Here is a 19,468-nt window from a genome sequence, read left to right on the forward strand (position 1 = left end):
TGAGTTTTGCTTACATCCAAGCCGCCTGTCTACTCGAGTCTTTTCTGTATCGCTACCTGTACCTAAGTCCAGTGTCAAGAATCTCAGGGGCATGGGAGCGATTCAAACCGCTCACGGGCAGTCAGAGGCATAACTGACTGGGCCCACGCACCACCCCCTACAAAGGACACCCAGGTCTCGTTGCACTTCCCCTTCTCCCAATCTATTGCCATTTAGATAATAATCTGCCTTCCTGTTTTTGCCACCAAAGTGGACAACCTCACATTTATCCACGTTATATTGCCTCTGACATGTTTCTGCCCAATCACCCAACATGTCCAAATCATCCTGGAGTTTCTCGACATCCTCCTCACAGCACACACGCCCACCCAGCTTTGTGTCGTCTGCAAATTTGGAGATGTTACATCTAGTTCCCTTGTCTAGATCATTAATATATATTGTGAATAGCTGGGGTTCAAGGACCGATCCCTGCGGCACCCCACTAGTCACTGCCTGCCACTCGGAAAAAGACCCGTTTATTCCAACTCTTTGCTTTCTGTCTGCCAACCAGTTCTCTATCCAAGTCAATACCTTGCCCCCAATCCCATGTGCCTTAACTTTACACGCTAATCTCTTTTGCGGGACCTTATCGAAGGCCTTCTGAAAGTCCAGATACACCACATCCACTGGTTCTCCCTTACCTATTTTACCAGTTACCTCCTCAAAAAATTCCGGTAGATTAGTCAAGCACGATTTACCTTTTGTAAATCCATGTTGACTTTGTCCAATCCTGTCACTGTTTTCCAAGTGCTCTGCTATTACATCTTTTATAATGGACTCTAGCATTTTCCCCACTACCGATGTCAGGCTTACCGGTCTGTAATTCCCCGTTTTCTCTCTACCACCTTTTTTGAATAGTGTGGTAACATTAGCTACCCTCCAGTCCATGGGTACTGTTCCAGATTCCATCGAATGTTGGAAGATGATCAGCAATGCATCTACTATTTCTAGGACCACTTCCTTAAGTACCCTAGAATGTAGATTATCAGTCCCTGGGGATTTATCGGCCTTCAATCCCATCAATTTCCCTAACACCATTTCCCTACAAATACTGATTTCTTTTAGTTCCTCCCTTTCATCAGACCCTAATTTCCCCGGCATCTCTGGGAGGTTATTTGTGTCCTCCTTTGTGAAGACAGAACCAAAATATGCATTTCGTTGGTCTGCCATTTCTTTGTTCCCCATTATAAATTCCCCTGATTCTGACTGCAAGGGACCTACGCTTCACTTCAATCTTTTTCTCTTCACATATCTATAAAAGCTTTTACAGTCAGTTTTTATGTTCCCTGCAAGCTTACTCTCATTTTCTATTTTCCCCTTCTTAATTAATCCCTTTGTCCTCCTTTGTTGAATCCTAAATTGCTCCCAATCCTCAGGATTATTGCTTTTTCTGGCCAATATATATGTCCTCTCCTTGGATCTTATGCTATCCCTAATTTCCCTTGTTAGCCACGGTTGAGTCACCTTTTTTGTTTTATTTTTATGCCAAACTGGGATGAACAGATTCTGTAGTTCATCCATGCGGTCTTTGAATGTTTGCCATTGCCTATCCATCATCAACCCTTTGAGTGACATTCCCCAATCAATCCTACCCAACTTGTGCCTCAGACCATCGTAGTTTCCTTTATTTAAATTTAGGACCCTAGTCTCCGAGCCAACTACTTCGTTCTCCATCTTAATGAAGAATTCGGTCATATTATGATCATTCCGACCCAAGGGGCCTCGTACAACAAGATTGCTAATTAATCCTTTCTCGTTACATAATACCCAGTCTAAGATGGCCTGATCTCTGGTTGGTTCCTCGACATATTGGTCCAGGAAACCATCCCGTAAACACTCCAGGAATTCCTCCTCCACAGTATTGTCTCTCTCTCTCTCTCAGAACGAGTGGTCCAAAAATGGCTACCACACAGAAGACAGGAAGAGCCCCCTTTAAATAGCACACCCCCAGCCCCACAGCGACAGGGAAGCGTTCCAGTCAACCTGTCGTTGGTAGCGACTGGCGGAAAGGAGGGGTGCGCCACTGTATTTCCGGTCCGGGGCACCCCAAGGGCGTTGCACTCTGGAATGACATCAAGATCTGCGTGCGCAGGAGAGCGGGCAATATGGTTTAGCGCCACCGCTAAATGTCCGCTCAATTTTGCGAGAGGTGCAGGTATCGCCGCTCCCGCGCGCTAGTTGGTTAGCGCCCCACTTATCGCCCTCTTAAGCCGCTAACGGGCGGCGCAACCAACTGAATTTCTCCCCCAATGCTTTTGGGGAGTGCTAACAAGGCAAGGGAATAGACAATTAATGGCAGGATACTGAGAAGTGTATAGGAACACAAGGACCTTGGAGTACATGTTCACAGGTCCCTGAAGGTAGCAGGACAGGTCGATAAGGTGGTTAAGAAGGCATACGGGATACTATCCTTTATTAGCCGAGGCACAGAATATAAGAGCAGGGAGGTTATGCTAGAACTGTATAAAACACTAGTTAGGCCACAGCTAGAATACTGTGTCACCACATTACAGGAAATATGTGATTGTATTAAATAGGATACAGAGAAGATTTATGAGGATGTTGCCAGGACTGGAGGAGTGGGCCTTTGGCGTAGCGGTAGCATCCCCGCCACTGGGCCAGAAGGCGTAGGGTTTCGAACCCCGCTCCAGACTGTCCCGGCAAGTGGAGTTGGAGCTCCGGCTCTAAATTCTGGGTTGACATCCAGCGGGATACTTGCGTCCGTGGGTGTGGGTGGCCCCCCCCTCGTATGGGTTGTGGGAGCCCGTAAAACCCTCCCGCCATAGGACTAACCACCCTAATGGCTGGTACGAAGTTGGTTACGGTCACGGAAGGAGCGTTAATCACGGCCAGAAATCCTTCCACCACTTCATACAGTTCCCCAAAGGGGAAGACAGGTACGACGACGACGCCAGGACTGGAGAATTTTAGCTATGAGGAAAGATTGGATAGGCTGGGGTTGTTTTCCTTTGAACAGAGGAGGCTGAGGGAAGACTTGATTGAGGTGTATAAAATTATGAGGGGCCTAGATAGAGTGGATAGGAAGGGCCTATTTCCCCTAGCAGAGAGGTCAATAACCAAGTGGCATAGATTTAAAGTAATTGGTAGAAGGATTGGAGGGGAGTTGAGGAGAACATTTTTCACCCAGAGGGTGGTGGGGGTCTAGAGCTCATTGCCTGAAAGGGTGGTAGAGGCAGAAATGCTCATCACATTTAAAAAGTACTTGGATATGCACTTGAAGTGCCGTAACCTGCAAGGATACGGACCAAGTGGTGGAAAGTGGGGTTAGGCTGGATAGCTCTTTTTCGGCCGGCACAGACACGCTAGACCAAATGGCCTCCTTCTGTACCATAAATTTCTATGATCCTATGATGTGTGTGTCCCCTTAAGAAGTGCTGACTGCGCCTCTGTCAGTCTGATTGCACGCTGGGTTTCCCTGGCGTGGTTATGACCCACTGCTGAACTCAACGCTAAGGTCGAAGTTGGCTGTGGTGATGATAATTCGGTGTGCATGTCAGCACTTGGCCATTTTGTTTTGCAGGACGCTACTACTTACTGGCAGCGGTACCAGGACGTCGAAAATGGATTATGCTGAGGGAATCGCCATCTTTTGCCGGTAACGGGTGGTGTTAAGCCCCTGAATTTTTAGCCGATTATTTTGGATTGCATAAATAGAAGCATAGATTACTGGAGTGAAGAAGTCCTGATATATTTGTGCAAAACATTGGTCAGGCCACAAATAGAGTACTGTGTGCAGTTTTGGCCATTATTGAAATAACATTAAAACTATAGAGAATGGACGAGTGTAGATTCACCAGAACAATGCCAGGGATGGGAAAATATACTTATGAAGAGAGATTTGAGATACAGGGACCATTTCCACTTGAGTAGAAAAGGCTAAAAGGTGATTTAATATAGATTTCATTAAATTATGAAATGTTTTGATAGAGCGAATAGGGTAAGATAATTCCTCTGGTTGGGGAATTAGTGAAGAGGGCTCATTAATTTAAAATTGATACTGAGTGTTGTAGCCGTTGGCGCAGACGCCATGGATTTTATTTTTTAGATTATGAATGTATACCCTTATTAAAATCTGGACAGGCTGTTTGGGGGGAAGCAGTGAAAAACCACTCAAGCTGAAGGTGGCTGACGTAACCAGGTTGCATTCATATGGTAACGAACTGTCCTTGGGAACAATGGCCCGAGGGGCCCACTCCCAAGTCTTGAATAACAAGGCTGGCGACTCATTGGGCAGGATTTTCATTCAGAAGTCGGGAAGGAGGCGGGACTTCAACTTTCGGGTTGTAGTCCCGCCTCCATCGAGATGCAGCCAATCCACGCGATTTTAGCTTGATTGACCTTGTTGAGCCCGCCCAGCAGGCCAATTAAGGGCCACCCGGCAACAGGTGACGTCACAGACTGGAAATTTCATCTGTCAAGACGTGTTGACAGATGAAATATCAGTGTTTCACAGCTGCTTAAAGCTGTCAAACACTGACGGTCTTACTTCTAACCTGAGTCCTTCTATGCAGACTCAGTTAGAAATCTCACCGGCACTGAAAGCTGCAGGCTGTCACTTTTGACAGATCGCAGCCATTCTGCTTTCTGTGCCGGCTGAATGATGGACTCCCGAAACCTAGAGGAAGGAAGGCTGTAAAGGTAAGTACAGGTAATTTAAACTTCTTTACACACTTTAGACACACCAAACACACTTACCTTTGCACTCATGCACCCATCACTCACCTGAACACTGACATCTCGACCCCTCCAAGTCCTTCAACCCGACGGCCCGACTCCTCTTAACTTGGCGTGGTTTGGAGCCTTCGGGAATCCCAGACGACAACCTTCAAAATAGGGATTAGGCTGAAAATTGCCTGTTAACTACCTGTTAACAGGCAGTTAATTGGCACTAATCCCTTCCCGCCTCGGGTCGGTGGGTCCCAGTGCGGGGCGGGTACCCGCCTCCTTTGAAACTTACATGGAGACGGGTTTTCGGCGGGATGGTGTCGGGACCCCCGAATTTGGGAATTTAACCCGCCACACGCCTCCAATCCCGGCACACTGAAAATCGACCCCATTGTTTCTGGAGAAGATGAACTCGTTAAGTTAATCAGCTGGGAGATCGAAACGAGATCTAAACCATCCAAACCTGGGAGGAAGCCTGGAAACCATTTCCTTGAGGCCATGGGCTGGATTTTCATTGGGCCGTGGAGTCGGGATTGGAGGCGTGTGGGGGTTTAAAATCCCGAAATCGGGGGGGTCCCAACCCCATTCCACCCCCAACCCGCCTCCATGCCAGTTTCAAAGGAGGCGGGTACCCGCCCCGCACTGGGACCCGCCGACCCGAGGCGGGAAGGGATTAGTGCCAATTAACTGCCTGTTAACAGGTAGTTAACAGGCAGTTTTTAGCCTAATCCCGATTTTCATTGTTGAAATGTGGGATTCCCGACGGCTCCAAGCCACGCCAAGTTAGTGAGGTGGGCCGTCAGGATGAAGGACTTGGAGGGGTCGAGATGTCCGGGGTTCAGGTGAGTGATGGATGCATGAATGCAGAGGTAAGTGTGTTTGGTCTGTGTAAAGTGTTTAAAGAAGTTCTACTAACCTTTACTTACCTTTACAGCCTTCCTTCCTTCAGGTCTCAGGAGTCCCTCATCTCACCAGCACAGAAAGCAGAATGGCCGCCAGCTGTCAAAATCCACAGCCTCTGCTTTCTGTTCTGGGGAGATCTCTAAATCATCCTGAGTGGAAGGAATTAACCTGGAGTACAGATTGTCAGTGTTTGACAGCTTGAAACAACTGTGAAACGCTGACATTGCACCTGTCAAATGGTCTTGACAGATGAAATTTCAATCTGTGACGTCACCTGTTGCCAGGTGGCCCTTAATTGGCCTGCTGAGCCCGCTGGGCGGGCTCAACAAGGTCAATCAAGTCAAAATCACGTGGGTTGGCTAGAACTCGATGGAGGCAGAATCCTGAAAGTTGTAGTCCCGCCTCCTACCAGACTCCTCAATGAAAATCCAGCCCCATGTGTCCATTAAAACCACAGACAGCGTTTTGTGTATTGGAGGGGTATATTAGAGAGCAGTTTGGATAGCTCTCTCTCTCTCTTCTGCCCTCCATACAACGGAACGTCAAGAGGAGCTGAGCCTTGCTCTTCCAACCGAGACGGACTTCGACGAAGGCTGGGACTCGCATGCCACAAGGCCAGTACGGAACCAGGTAGCCGAGACGTACGGGAGGAAGCTGCAAACAAGGTCAAAGGGCAATATAGGTGAGCATTGCCAAGTCTACACACCCACAAGATCACTTAGCTGTGTGAGGGGGTGCCTGTATGTTCTTACCAAATCAGAGGGGGTTTAGCATTGGAAGGGTCCTGTGATAGTTTAGTTCACGGGAGGGTGTTTTTAGGCCGTGGTAAGTCAGCACGGCAGGGGCTTGTTGGACAAGTCAGGGTTGTACTGTTTTAAACTGTACTGTTGTGTTCACACCGCTCACACTGTATGCGAGTGGAGTGGTTTTTATCAACCTTAATAAACACTGTACAGGTGAGTCCGAAAACGCTGTCCGTGTTCAAATCTGTCCTCAGTAATCCCTATCGTCCAGAACTTGTAGTAAGGGGGTTTGCATGCTCGCTACGGGCGGGGCAAAACCACTTACAATAATTGGCGATTGCGGCAGGGCCCATAGGAAATTGGCCACCGCAAAAAACAGTTACAGTGTAAGCAGAGGTTAGGAAAATTGTCTTTATAGAGAGAGTTGTTGGAGCATGGAATGAGGAGTGTGTTGGGCAGTTGGATTCATTTGAGACTGCTGTAACATAGACACAATGGTCCAAATAACCTCCTTCTGTGCTGTAAGCTTCGATGGTTCTAGATATATTCTTCTGTCTGCTGTTTTAACAGAGGCATTAAGTAATTTATATTAAATGTGTTAGCACATTTATTAACATAGTGAACAAAGCAGTGCCATATGGATGTGTTAAACACTTGTACGCTAATATCATATTTCGGGTCACATTGCTGGTCATCTGCTTGGCAGTTGGACGGTCATTCCTTGAAAAATTATTGAATAGTGAATCTCATAGCTCTAGAACAAATAAAGATCAAAATCGTTACACAGCACATAGTGCCCTCAACTCTCAGAAAGCTAGCATTCGAAGAAACATTTTACTTTAAAATCGTTGCGAGACTCAAGCTTCAGATTAACTAGTCGGAAACTAGGTACAAGGCTACTCGAGGTACTCCTACCATTCCAGATAAACTGGTAGAAAACTAGTAAACAGGCCAGTCCACAACTAGCAAGGAAAGTGTGACTACAGTATGCTCAGCCGGTTCATGTTGAAAATGGCAGCCCTGACAGGGCTGTAGCAGTCTGACTGTGCTCAAAATCATTTCTAATTATATATGTTAAATTAACAAATGGTTAGAAGTGAAATCAAAGAATTTCCAATTCTTCTTCCAATTATATCACCGAGACTTTTATTTCACAGTTGCCTCGAGTGCAGACACAGGTATTCCAGTAAATGTGCCAGATATCAAAATTGAAATGAGTCAAACTTTGGTTTCATTGACAAACAGAAAAATAGATCAAGATAAATATCTTCAATAACAGCAGAAAATGCTGTAAATGTACATCAAGTCAGTCAGCACATGTGAAAAGGAAAGATCAGTTCATGTTTCAGGTTATAAGAAATAGCTGTTAGATTCAAAGATGGGTTTTAATTCTTAGAACAGAGACTGACAACATGCAACCGGGAACAGACAGCAGAAATGCCAGCAAGGTCGAATATCACACATCAAAAGACCAATAGAAGTGATAAGGGAATTGTAAAATGCAAAACACAGGGTGGTGGGATAATAGACAAAAATGGAGCTGAAAAGTCATAAAATGTCCTTAAAGAAACATAACAAAACATTCCTCAGAAAGATAAGAGGGAGGCCTTGTCAGTCATGCAGAAAGGGACGGCGAGGGATGCCTTCCCGCTTCACAATTGGACAATAGGATGGGGATCAAATGATTGACACCAGGTGATTACCAGCCCACCGAAATAACTATAAATATAGACGACCGAGAGAGGAAATCAGGCAGTCGGGGGCAAAGGCTTCCCCAAGGTGGCTACGGCCTAACACCTTGGTCAAGTTTAGCCTCTGAGGTGGCTGATGGCCTAACACCTCCAACAGCTTGAGAGATGACCCAACGGAAGTGACCGCTGCAGCAGACTGCAGGAATCCACCCAATCCGAGACCACCGTACTGCCTCCCCATCCATCCGGTCGTGGCATTCCGATTCGGGAGTCGTAGATCGCTCTCTACTGTCACGGGTGTATGTCTATTATACTCAGCTTAAACCATATGTAATATCTGCTTATGCTTTAAAACTGTAGCTCTTTAATAAAAGCCATACAACTTCTAAAACCCTTTTGGGTAATCTGTGTATGGCCTGTGATCCGGATCTTACAAGTGCTGTGCATTTCCAGCATTTTCTGTTTTTATTTCCAGCAATTACAGGATTTTTTGTTTCTGCTTCTATATATTTTCAATCTTTCTCACAAAATGAAATTCCAAATCTAAACTTGTAGTCCAAGCGCAGCCACGCTCCTAACTCTAATACTCTTCTCACAGATGATGACCTAATTTCAAACGCCTGATGTACACTCTCTTGCAACACTAGGTACTATCCCATATGCAACACCTCTCTTTATATGTCCCAGGAGGCTCTCAGTGCAGCAGCACATCTACAAACATGAGATAGAAGGGCAGATTTGTGAATAACATTATCAACCCAATTATGGTTTTCTCTTGTGCTTCTTCTTTTAGTCATACAGCCTCTGTCCTTTCACAATTGAAGCTACATTCTACAGAAGTTGCCACACGTATACAAGGCACTCCTAAACTTTGCCGGATTTGAATCTGTGTTTGATGTGGTGGTTGAAAAGTGTCAGTGCGTCACTGGTTACTTACAGTATACGTCCACTCTGATGGACTTGATTGCAGGGGTGCTCAAGCCATTGTCAGCCTTGCAGTAGTAGCGGCCTCCCTGGTGGCGCCGGATTCTTGTGATCCTCAGGGTCTCATTGAAGACACTATTATCGTGGAACCTGTCAGAGGCACTTCCTGCTGTTTTGGTCCATCTGATCTGAGCAAGCATCATTAGAGACTGTTACTACACACGGTACTCAAGGCAGAAGCCACAGAAAAAGAGCCTACCGATTAATTAGACAGATTTCAGAATTATTTAGAATCTGCCATATTTGAGATAACTTGTATTAATAGTCACACAACACCAGGTTATAGTCCAACAGCTTTATTTGAAATCACAAGCTTTCGGAACGCTGCTCCTTCGTCAGGTGAAGTGAAGAGATGCATATAGACACAACTTATATAGTCAGAGAATAATGCCAGATGATTACAGGTAATCTTTCTAACTGCCATTTATCACACCTCGCATTATTTTCTGACTATATATGCTGTGTCTATAGGCATCTCTTCACTTCACCCGACGAAGGAGCAGCGCGCCGAAAGCTTGTGATTTCAAATAAAGCTGTTGGACTATAACCTGGTGTTGTGTGACTTCTTACATTTGTCCACCCCAGTCCAACACCGGCATCTCCACACCATTGTATTAATAGGAAACCTAAATATATTATAAACAATTTTGATTCATCAAAGGATAAAAACTACTTCAGAATATACTGACAAAGACAAGGACAGGTCTAAAGTTCCTGAATCTGCACAGCAGCTTTTAGTTTGAAACCTAATATTGCTCAAAATGAATCAATATTCCCTAAAGTTACTCCTGGAATATTGTGGTATTATTTTATCCATACAAGTAAACTCTGGGTAATGGTCAATGTCTTTCTGTGACTTATTGACCTTATGTCTGGGCACTGTCATATCATTCACATGATACCATCAACAAGATGCACATCGCTAGCACACAGGTCTGTATTTATGTTCACTAAAAAGCCACTGTAAAGAGCATTTTGCAAATGTTAAAGAAACGTTAAACATTTGAACAATCATTACATTTAATATCATTCAGCATCTTGAATGAGCATCTTGTCAAGTTTGGACATCAACTCCCATCAACAAGATCAGTGAGAATACAATAAAACTACACAGAAGATGATCTAATGGTTACAAACCCCTTGTAGATCATCTACCATGTAGTACGTGACCCAGAAAAGACTGCCTGGGATGTGGGCTCCAAAGTTAGAATAATATATTTACTTTAAACATTTTCTTAGCAAGAAAGTGTATTGAATTATCAGCAGGGTTTTATTCCAGCTTTAGATGACATCATTACATTAAGTTCTATTGACCTGAAAGCGATTTTCACCATTGTGTATTTGCGTGGGTGAAATCTACTTAAAATACTAGCAAATGTAGAATCATTAGAGAGGGTAATTTAGTGGTACTAATCCTTAAATATTTGTATTTTAATTTCCCATATCATCTCTCTTTGTAACAGGCTGCTGCATTATTGGCCCGTATTTTCCAATCGCAGGCCTCCCGTGTGCAGAGGCCTGCGATCTGGAAAAATCTACGCCCTTACCTGAGGGCTCCTGGGACGCACATACTTCCGCTCCTGGGCCTCTCCAAACTCCAAGTGCGCAGGGCCCACGTATCCCAGAGGCACATGTAGTTCGCAGCGTCCCTGGGTTCACGTGGGCCATGGGGAGCCAATCAAAGAAGGGAGTCTCCCTTCATACACTTGACAGGAAGACCTGTCAAATATATGAATGGAGTTCACCCCAAAAACATAGTAAAACTTTAAACACATTTTTTAAAAAATCACATTTTTAAAATGACTTGAAATTACAATAAATTAAGTATTTTAAACAAAAATTTAATTTTTTGAAAAAAATAATTAAAGTTTTTTACAGGGCTAAAAATAAACTTACCTTTTTTAAAGTATTTTTAAATGATAAACCAGTGAAATGTTTTTTTAAACTTTTTTTCAACTCTTATCCTGGTAAAAGCAGGCCTTATACCTGCTTTTACCAAGCATAAGAATTGTAAGTGTTTTCTGCGGGCAGAAAGTCTCCAAAAAGCGGAATTATCCGCCCGCAGAGGCCCTTCTCCAGGGCAGCCGGAGAATCTGTCAAGACCATTCTTGACAGATCAGAATTGCCGGTTTTCAGCGCATACGCAGTGCATGCCTGAAACCGGTATTTCCGATGTCCCTACGGGTGGGTGCACAGCGCGTACCCACCCGTAGGGATCGGAATATATAGTACTCATATCCACTCAGAACTGGGTTTAGACTAGCCAAGCTCATTTCATTTAAGATCATTCATATTGATCACCACAAAAAAACAAACAAGGAAGATTGGAGGAAGGGCAAGTGATATGTCTGTGTCAGGTTTTGATTTTAACTACTTTAATTTTGGAACATAGAGCATTGTGTATTACAGCAGATGAATATGCACCAACCTCAACAATGCAACGCACCAGCACTATTAAAAGGTGGGGCACATCATAACAATAAGATTCTGGCATAAAATCAATCACTACAACTGACAGGAAATGTAGTGAGTGAATATAAATGGCTTTTGGCAAACTGGTTTGAGCAGTATGTCCAGTTAATTACTACAAGCAGTGATGACTAAAAGTGAATTTACTGCATCCCTGAAATCCTCGCTCAATCCTGAGGAATTTGTGCAGAATGATACTCTACCAGCCATATAGCTATACGTTAGATGGAGTCAGCATGCACTGACATGAGAGAGTATTGGGGTGAAGTGTCAGTCGGACAATAGTTCATGCTGACCTGACTCAGATCAGTTGATATTTTTCCACCTGTCTGATTAATAATACTGTAAGTTTTACAACTATTGTATGCAATTCATGTATCCAAAGCCATTATGACTTTAACTTCCAATTGCACTGAAAAGCAGAGTGAGAAACAGTTTTACTAAGTCCATTAAATCTAAATTTATATATTTATTCAAATACAAGTCATTACTTTGATTTCACTACAATCTACAAAAATTGGCCAAAACTCATCAAATATATTCTTGAAGACTTAGGCAAGACTGTACTGTAGCACTCCTGTGATCTGCCTGATGGTGTGCTCCAGTAAGACTCTGGCAGAAGAGTCGGCCACGCTGTACCTCACGCTGTGTGTGGTGCAATGACAGCATAATGCAAGACTTCAAGGCAGACTTTTGATTCCCATCAGATTGGGAGAAGGGGAAGTGCAACAAGACCTGGGTGTCCTTGTGCACCAGTCGCTGAAGGTAAGCATGCAGGTGCAGCAGGCGGTTAAGAAGGCAAATGGTAGCGAGAGGGTTTGAGTACAGGAACAAGGATGTCTTGCTGCAGTTGTACAGGGCCTTGGTGAGACCACACCTTGAGTATTGTGTGCAGTTTTGGTCACCTTATCTGAGGAAGGATGTTCTTGCCATGGAGGGAGTGCAGCGAAGATTCACCAGACTGATACCTGGGATGGCAGGAATGGTGCAGGAGGAGAGATTGGGTCGATTGGGCTTATACTCACTGGAGTTTAGAAGAATGAGAGGGGATCTCATTGAAACGTATAAAATTCTAACAGGACTAGACAGACTAGATGCAGGAAGGATGGTCCCTATGGCGGGGGAGTCCAGAACCAGGGGTCACAGTCTAAAGATAAGGGGTAAGCCATTTAGGACAGAGATGAGGAGGAATTTCTTCACCCAGAGAGTGGTGAACCTGTGGAATTCTCTACCACAGAAGGCAGTTGAGACCAATATATTCAAGAAGGAGTTAGATATATTTCTTAAGGCTAAAGGGATCAAGGGATATGGGGAGAAGGCAGGGACAGGGTACTGAGTTTGGATGATCAGCCATGATCTCATTGAATGGCGGAGCAGGCTCGAGGGGCCGAATGGCCTACTCCTGCTCCTATCTTCTATGTTTCTATCAGCCATCCCTGCAGTCTTCTCAGTTTTTCAAATAACACAGGCACTGTTCACTGCCATGGCATGAAGGAATCTGGAAGCCTCCGGGGTAATGGACACAGATGTGCATAATTCCATTCCTACAGTTGAGGATGACCTGATTATTCATGGAACGGTAGACCTTTCTATTTCTGAGCAGTGTGCATTTGCTGCGGGATAGGCCACAGTCGTCTGTACCCAATAATAAGCAGTGCTGCAGTCACCTTGGACCCTTGGACCACATTATCAACCCACTGTAAACTTAATGGGATTTTACCAAAAAAAAATTCCATTGACTCAAATGTGGGAGTAGTAAAAGGATTATTCATATCATGTAATTAAATTTCAGAAGAACTGCATGTCTAACACTGTCATCTTCCAAATACTTCAATACACTGTTACTACAGAAATAAAGGGCAACTCCACGACACCTGTCAATTTGGTCCCATGGAGTTTTTGCCTTACAAATTCATTAACAAGAGAATATAGTTCTTCTCTTCTAAGGTCAACACTGAAAGGCTTTTCTTGCTGGATGAAACTGGTCATGAATATATTTGGTACATACTTATATGGTGAGAAATGCTTTTGTTTCCTTCATCCATGTAGTCTCCAGGTGCTGAGCATTTGTAGCTACCTGAGGCAATTTAATAAGAAGCACGGTGTACCAAAATCAGCATTAATATTCCGAACAGAATGGCATACAATCAGAGTTAACAAAGAAACAGATGCTTCTCAATACATCATTCTGTTCAAAAAATGTCAGACTTTTCCTGAACAGTTTTTTGGCCACATTATATGAAGAGAGAGGGTGCTTAGGTTTTATCGGCTCCAACTTCATTTTAGAATTGTACCGATTATGAGCTTTTTTTCCGGCGGGGGGGGGGAGCGGTAGCAAACTGTCAAATTCAGAAGATTTGGGAACAGATGTGCAAGAAACCAGCGGCATTGCAGAGTAATGTTCACATCACAGAAAACACGCCAAATTTGATGTGCTTTCTATCATTTCCAGATAGTGACTGTTAAGCCAAGTCAAATCTCGCAGTAAACTTGGGCATTATTTTATCTTCTTTAGATTTCCATCAAACCTATCCAAATTCCATACAGGTCCAGTGGCTGTGGCATTTGGACATCAGTCTCCAGGATGATCTAATGGGTCTGCATATAGAAGAGGTCAATTTAACTGATAAGTTTGGAATAGTTTATAATCTTGGGCACTCCATTTTAGGAAGGATGGCAAAACAATGGAAATGGTACAGCAGAGATTCACTAGGATATTACAGTGGTTATAATTATGAAGAGAGACTTGAGAACTTAAATTCAGCTAATTAAATAAATCTGGAATAATTGCTAGTATCAGTAATAGTGACCATGAAACTATCGGATTGTTGTAAAAACCCATCTGGTTCACTAATGTCCTTTAGGGAAGAAAATCTGCCGTCCTTACCTGGTCTGGTCTATATGTGACTCCAGACCCACAGCAATGTGGTTGATTCTTAACTGCCCTCTGAAATGGCCCAGCAAGTCACTCAGTTGTAACTAACCACTACGAAACATAATAAGAATGAAACCAGACGGACCACTCGGCATTGACCTCGGCACCGGCTACGGACACGGCAACGGCACACCCAGCCCAGTCGACCCTGCAAAGTCCTCCTCACCAACATCTGGGGACTTGTGCCAAAACTGGGAGAGCTGTCCCACAGACTAGTCAAGCAACAGCCTGACATAGCCATACTCACAGAATCATACCATTCAGCCAATGTCCCAAACTCCTCCATCACCATCCCTGGGTATGTCCTGTCCCACCGGCAGGGCAGACCCACCAGGGGTGGCGGCACAGTGGTATACAGTCAGGAAAGAGTGGCCCTGGGAGTCCTCAACATTGACTCCGGACCCCATGAAGTCTCATGGCTCCAGGTCAAGTGTGGACAAGGAAACCTCCTGCTGATTACCACCTATTGCCCGCCCTCAGCTGATGAATTAGTACTCCACCATGTTGAACACCACTTGGAAGAAGCACTGAGAGTAGCAAGGGCACAGAATGTACTCTGGGTGGGGGACTTCAATGTCCATCACCAAGAGTGGCTCGATAGCACCACCACTGACCGAGCTGGCCGAGTCGTGAAGGATATAGCTGCCAGTCTGGGCATGCGACAGGTGGTGAGAGAACCAACACGAGGGAAAAACCTACTTCACCTCGTCTTCACCAACCTACCTGTCGCAGATGCATCTGTCCATGACATTATTGGTAGCAGTGACCACCGCACAGTCATTGTGGAGACGAGGTACCGTCTTTGCACTGAGGACACCCTCCATCGTGTTATGTGGCACTACCACCGTGCTAAATGGGATAGATTCAGAACAGATCTAGCAGCTCAAAACTGGGCATCCATGAGGCGCTGTGGGCCACCAGCAGCAGCAGAATTGTATTCCACCACAATCTGTAACCTCATGGCCCGGCATATCTCTCACTCTGCCATTACCGTCAAGCCAGGGGACCAACCCTTGTTCAATAAGGAGTGTAGAAAAGCATGCCAGGAGCAGCACCAGGCATACCTAAAAATGAGGTGCCAACCTGGGGAAGCTGCAACACAGGACTCCATGCATGCTAAAAAGCAGAAGCAGCATCCTATAGACAGGGCTAGCGAACCCACAATCAACGGATCAGATCAAAGCTCTGCAGTCCTGCCACATCCAGTCGTGAATGGTGGTGGACCATTAAACAACTAACGGGAGGAGGAGGCTCTATGAATATCCCCATCCTCAATGATGGTGGAGCCCAGCACGTGAGTGCAAAAGACAAGGCTGAAGCGTTTGCAACCATCTTCAGCCAGAAGTGCCGAGTGGATGATCCATATCGGCTCCCTCCTGAGGTCCCCACCACCACAGAAGCCAGTCTTCAGCCAATTTGATTCACTCCACGTGATATCAAGAAACGGCTGAGCGCGCTGGATCAAGCAAAGGCTATGGGCCCCGACAACATCCCGGCTATCGTGCTGATGACTTGTGCTCCAGAACTAGCCACATCTCTAGCCAAGCTGTTCCAGTACAGCGAAAACACTGGCATCTATCCATCAATGTGGAAAACTGCCCAGGTATGTCTTGTCTACAAAAAGTAGGGCAAATTCAACCCGGCCAATTACCGCCCCATCAGTCTACTCTAAATCATCAGCAAAATGATGGAAGGTGTCATCGACAGTGCTATCAAGCGGCACTTACACACGAATAACCTGCTCACTGATGCCCAGTTTGGGTTCCGCCAAGACCACTCAGCTCCCGACCTCATTACAGCCTTGGTCCAAACATGGACAAAGGAGCTGAATTCCAGAGATGAGGTCAGAGTGGCTGCCCTTGACATCACAGCAGCATTTGACCAAGTGTGGCATCAAGGAGCCTTAGTAAAACTGAAGTGAATGGGAATCGGGGGGAAAACTCTCCACTGGCTGGAGTTATACCTGTATCGTTTTGTATGTGGGTTCAATGACGAGACATTTATGAAAGAGAATGTCTTTTAATCTAAAGTCTGTTCAACTCTTTTTAACAGCATTACAGGAGACACCATGCTAGTGATCCATCTAAAAGCGAAACCAAAACTAAACTGCTTGTCTCTGTCACATGCCCTCTGCTGGTCAGGCATAGGTAATCAATCAGGCAACTATGCTGGTAAGGCATCATAATCAAACAGGCAAATACCATCACTATTTGTTGATATCATTACAATACCTAGCACAAAGGAAGATGGTTGTGGTGTTTGAAGGTCAATCATCACAGCCCCAGGACATCGCTGCAGGAGTTCCTCAGGGCAGTGTCCTGGGCCCAACCATCTTCAGCTGTTTCATCAATGAACTTCCCTCCAACATAAGGTCAGAAATGGGGATGGTCGCTGATGACTGCACAGTGTTCAGCACCATTCACAACTCCTGAGATGCATGCAACAAGACCTGGCCGACGTTCAGGCTTGGGCTGATAAGTGGCAGGTAACATTTGCGCCACAGAAGTGCCAGGCAATGACTATTTCCAACAAGCGTGAGCCTAACCACCTCCCCTTGACATTCAACGGCATTACCATCGTCGAATCCCCCACCATCAACATCCTGGGGGTCACCATTGAACAGAAACTTAACTGGACCAGCCACATAATTACTGTGGCAACAAGAGCAGGTCAGAGGCTAGGTATTCTATGGCGAGTGTCTCATCTCCTGACTCCCCAAAGCCTTTCCACCATCTACAACGCACAAGTAAGCAGTGTGATGGAATTGTCTGGATGAGTGCAGCTCCAACAACACTCAAGAAGTTCGACATCCACCACCATCAAACATTCACTCCCTCCACCACCGGCATACCATGGCTGCAGTGTGTACCACCTACAAGATGCACTGCAGCAACTCGCCAAGGCTTCTTCAGCAGCACCTCCCAAACCCATGACCTCTACCACCTAGAAGGACAAGGGCAGCAGGTGCATGGGAACACCACCACCTTTAAGTTCCCCTCTAAGTCACACACCATCCTGACTTAGAAGTATATCGCCGATCCTTCATCGTCGCTGGGTCAAAATCCTGGAACTCCCTCCCTAACAGTACTATGGGAGTACTTTCACCACACAGACTGCAGCGGTTCAAGAAGGCGGCTCACCACCACCTTCTGAAGGGCACACGGATGATTAGCCCAGGCCTCTGGATTACTAGTCCAGTAACATTACCACTATGCTACCGCTCTGAACCTGAATACAGCGGTACATAAAATAATTTCTGGAAAACCTCTCTTATGTACAGCCGTTAGAATGATATGGAGAAACTTTCAAATGACCTCAGAGATTGTATTTGTAAAGGATCTTGGAGAACATTTTGCTGCAAAGTGTACTGAGTTGGAAAGCAGGGCAAAGTAACATGAAAGAGATAAGATGAAAAACTGGAAATCTGAAATAAAAACAGAAAATGTTGGAAATGCACAGCAGGTCAATTAGCATCAGAGAAAGAAAGCATAGCTCAGGTTTATATTTCGAGTGGAGATCCTTTGTCAGAACCAACAAGTTGAAGAGCCGCCTTTATGAACTGACCAAAACAAAGTGGGAGAGAGCAGCGGTAAAAGGTCAAAAATACAGGCGGGCTAACTGAAAAAGCAAGAGCTAGTGGGTTTAATAACCTGCGAACCAACTTCAAAATGCGGAAGAGAGTGCTGAATGATATGTGAAGGTCAGCTCAGTCAGGATCCAGAAAGACAAAGGGTGATACAACAAACTGCTCCGAAAAGAAAGGGAAGGCAGTGCGATGGAAGAATCCAGCAGAAAGATTTGGGAAACAGCTAAGGTTTGAAGTGGCTAAAGTCGGGTAAGTCCAAAACAAAGAGGCACAAATATAACACAGCCACTAACAGATCAAATAAAGAATTTAGGAGGAATTTCTTTCCAGAGTGGTGAGAATATGGAACTCGCTGCCATATGGAGTGGTTGAAGCAGTTAACATTGACGCATACAAGATGAGACTTGATACATACATGCAGGCTAAAGAAATAGATACAGGGACAGGGTGGGAAGAGGTAATATAGTGGGAGGAATTGCGTGTGGAGTGTAGATCTTTTGGACCAAATGGCCTATTTCTGTGCTGTAGATTCTATGTAGGAAACTTTCACAAGGCAGGGGGTCAGATTATTCTGCATTTGCTTTTACCGCTGTGACAGGCAAGTGTTTTATGGGTCGATAGCCCCGAAAGTTGAAAGTTTCTACAGACGTGATAGAGGACTGGGGGAAGGAACCTTACAGTCACAGGTTGATTGTTTTATAAATGCGACATGAGTTTGTTCACAGATACCTTGCTTTGCGATTGTAAAACGTTAAATGTATTTTCATGTCATTATGCAGCTGTATATGTGGAGAAAGGCTAGTCAGATCTTCAAAATGCAACAGACATCTTTCGTTACTACTTTGCAGTACTTGGGGATTTTAAAACTCTGTTGGTTTTAAGCAGTAATGTATAGGTGTCAGGGAACTGAGGATAGGGCAGCCAGCTCAAAGGCAAGGCCACAATTTTTAAACTCTCTGCTAGACTACACGTGCGAATCTGCTATTATTATTCACACTGGTTTAGATTTAGAAAAAAAGTGTCTGCAGATATGCCACAATGTGAGGAAACCATTATTAATTGTTGAGTTTGAAAATGGTGTTTGTGCCAACTCTACTTGTCAACAATGCAGTGAGCTGCAGCCTGTTTCACAAGTGCATCCTCAATCAAAAAAAGAATGATTGGAAAATAGAGTACGACACACTCTAGAGGTACAGGCAAATTATCAATGGATGTGTACATCAGAGTAAAAGCAATCAAGAGTGATGGCTATGATGGAATAAAAGATACCATTAAACAAATTGAAAGATGTTTTATGTGAGTGATACATTTATCTTAATTTTTATTTTCTTGTACCTAATCAAGGTGAGGGATGTTAGTGCCGAGGAATGGTGCATATTCCATTTAATACGCCCAGCACCAGCACTCTCAAGTCAGTTACAGCACTTAGGTG

The 19,468-nt window shown here is 44.7% G+C and overlaps 1 protein-coding gene across 2 annotated transcripts in view; it reads right to left on the reverse strand.

Annotated features, from left to right (window-relative positions):
- The window catches only part of mdga2a (MAM domain containing glycosylphosphatidylinositol anchor 2a), a 1,193,698-nt gene that overhangs the window by 759,860 nt on the left and 414,370 nt on the right, over positions 1-19,468 (reverse strand). For both annotated transcript variants that reach the window (XM_086002928.1, XM_086002927.1), the window contains exon 3: positions 9,000-9,174. In XM_086002928.1, the coding sequence (XP_085859054.1) occupies positions 9,000-9,174 (175 nt within the window). The remainder of the gene's footprint in view (positions 1-8,999; positions 9,175-19,468) is intronic.

Source organism: Somniosus microcephalus, chromosome 12 (genome assembly GCF_052327205.1).
Source record: "Somniosus microcephalus isolate GS21.2 chromosome 12, FLI_Smic_1.0, whole genome shotgun sequence".
Taxonomy (NCBI): Eukaryota; Metazoa; Chordata; class Chondrichthyes; order Squaliformes; family Somniosidae; genus Somniosus; species Somniosus microcephalus.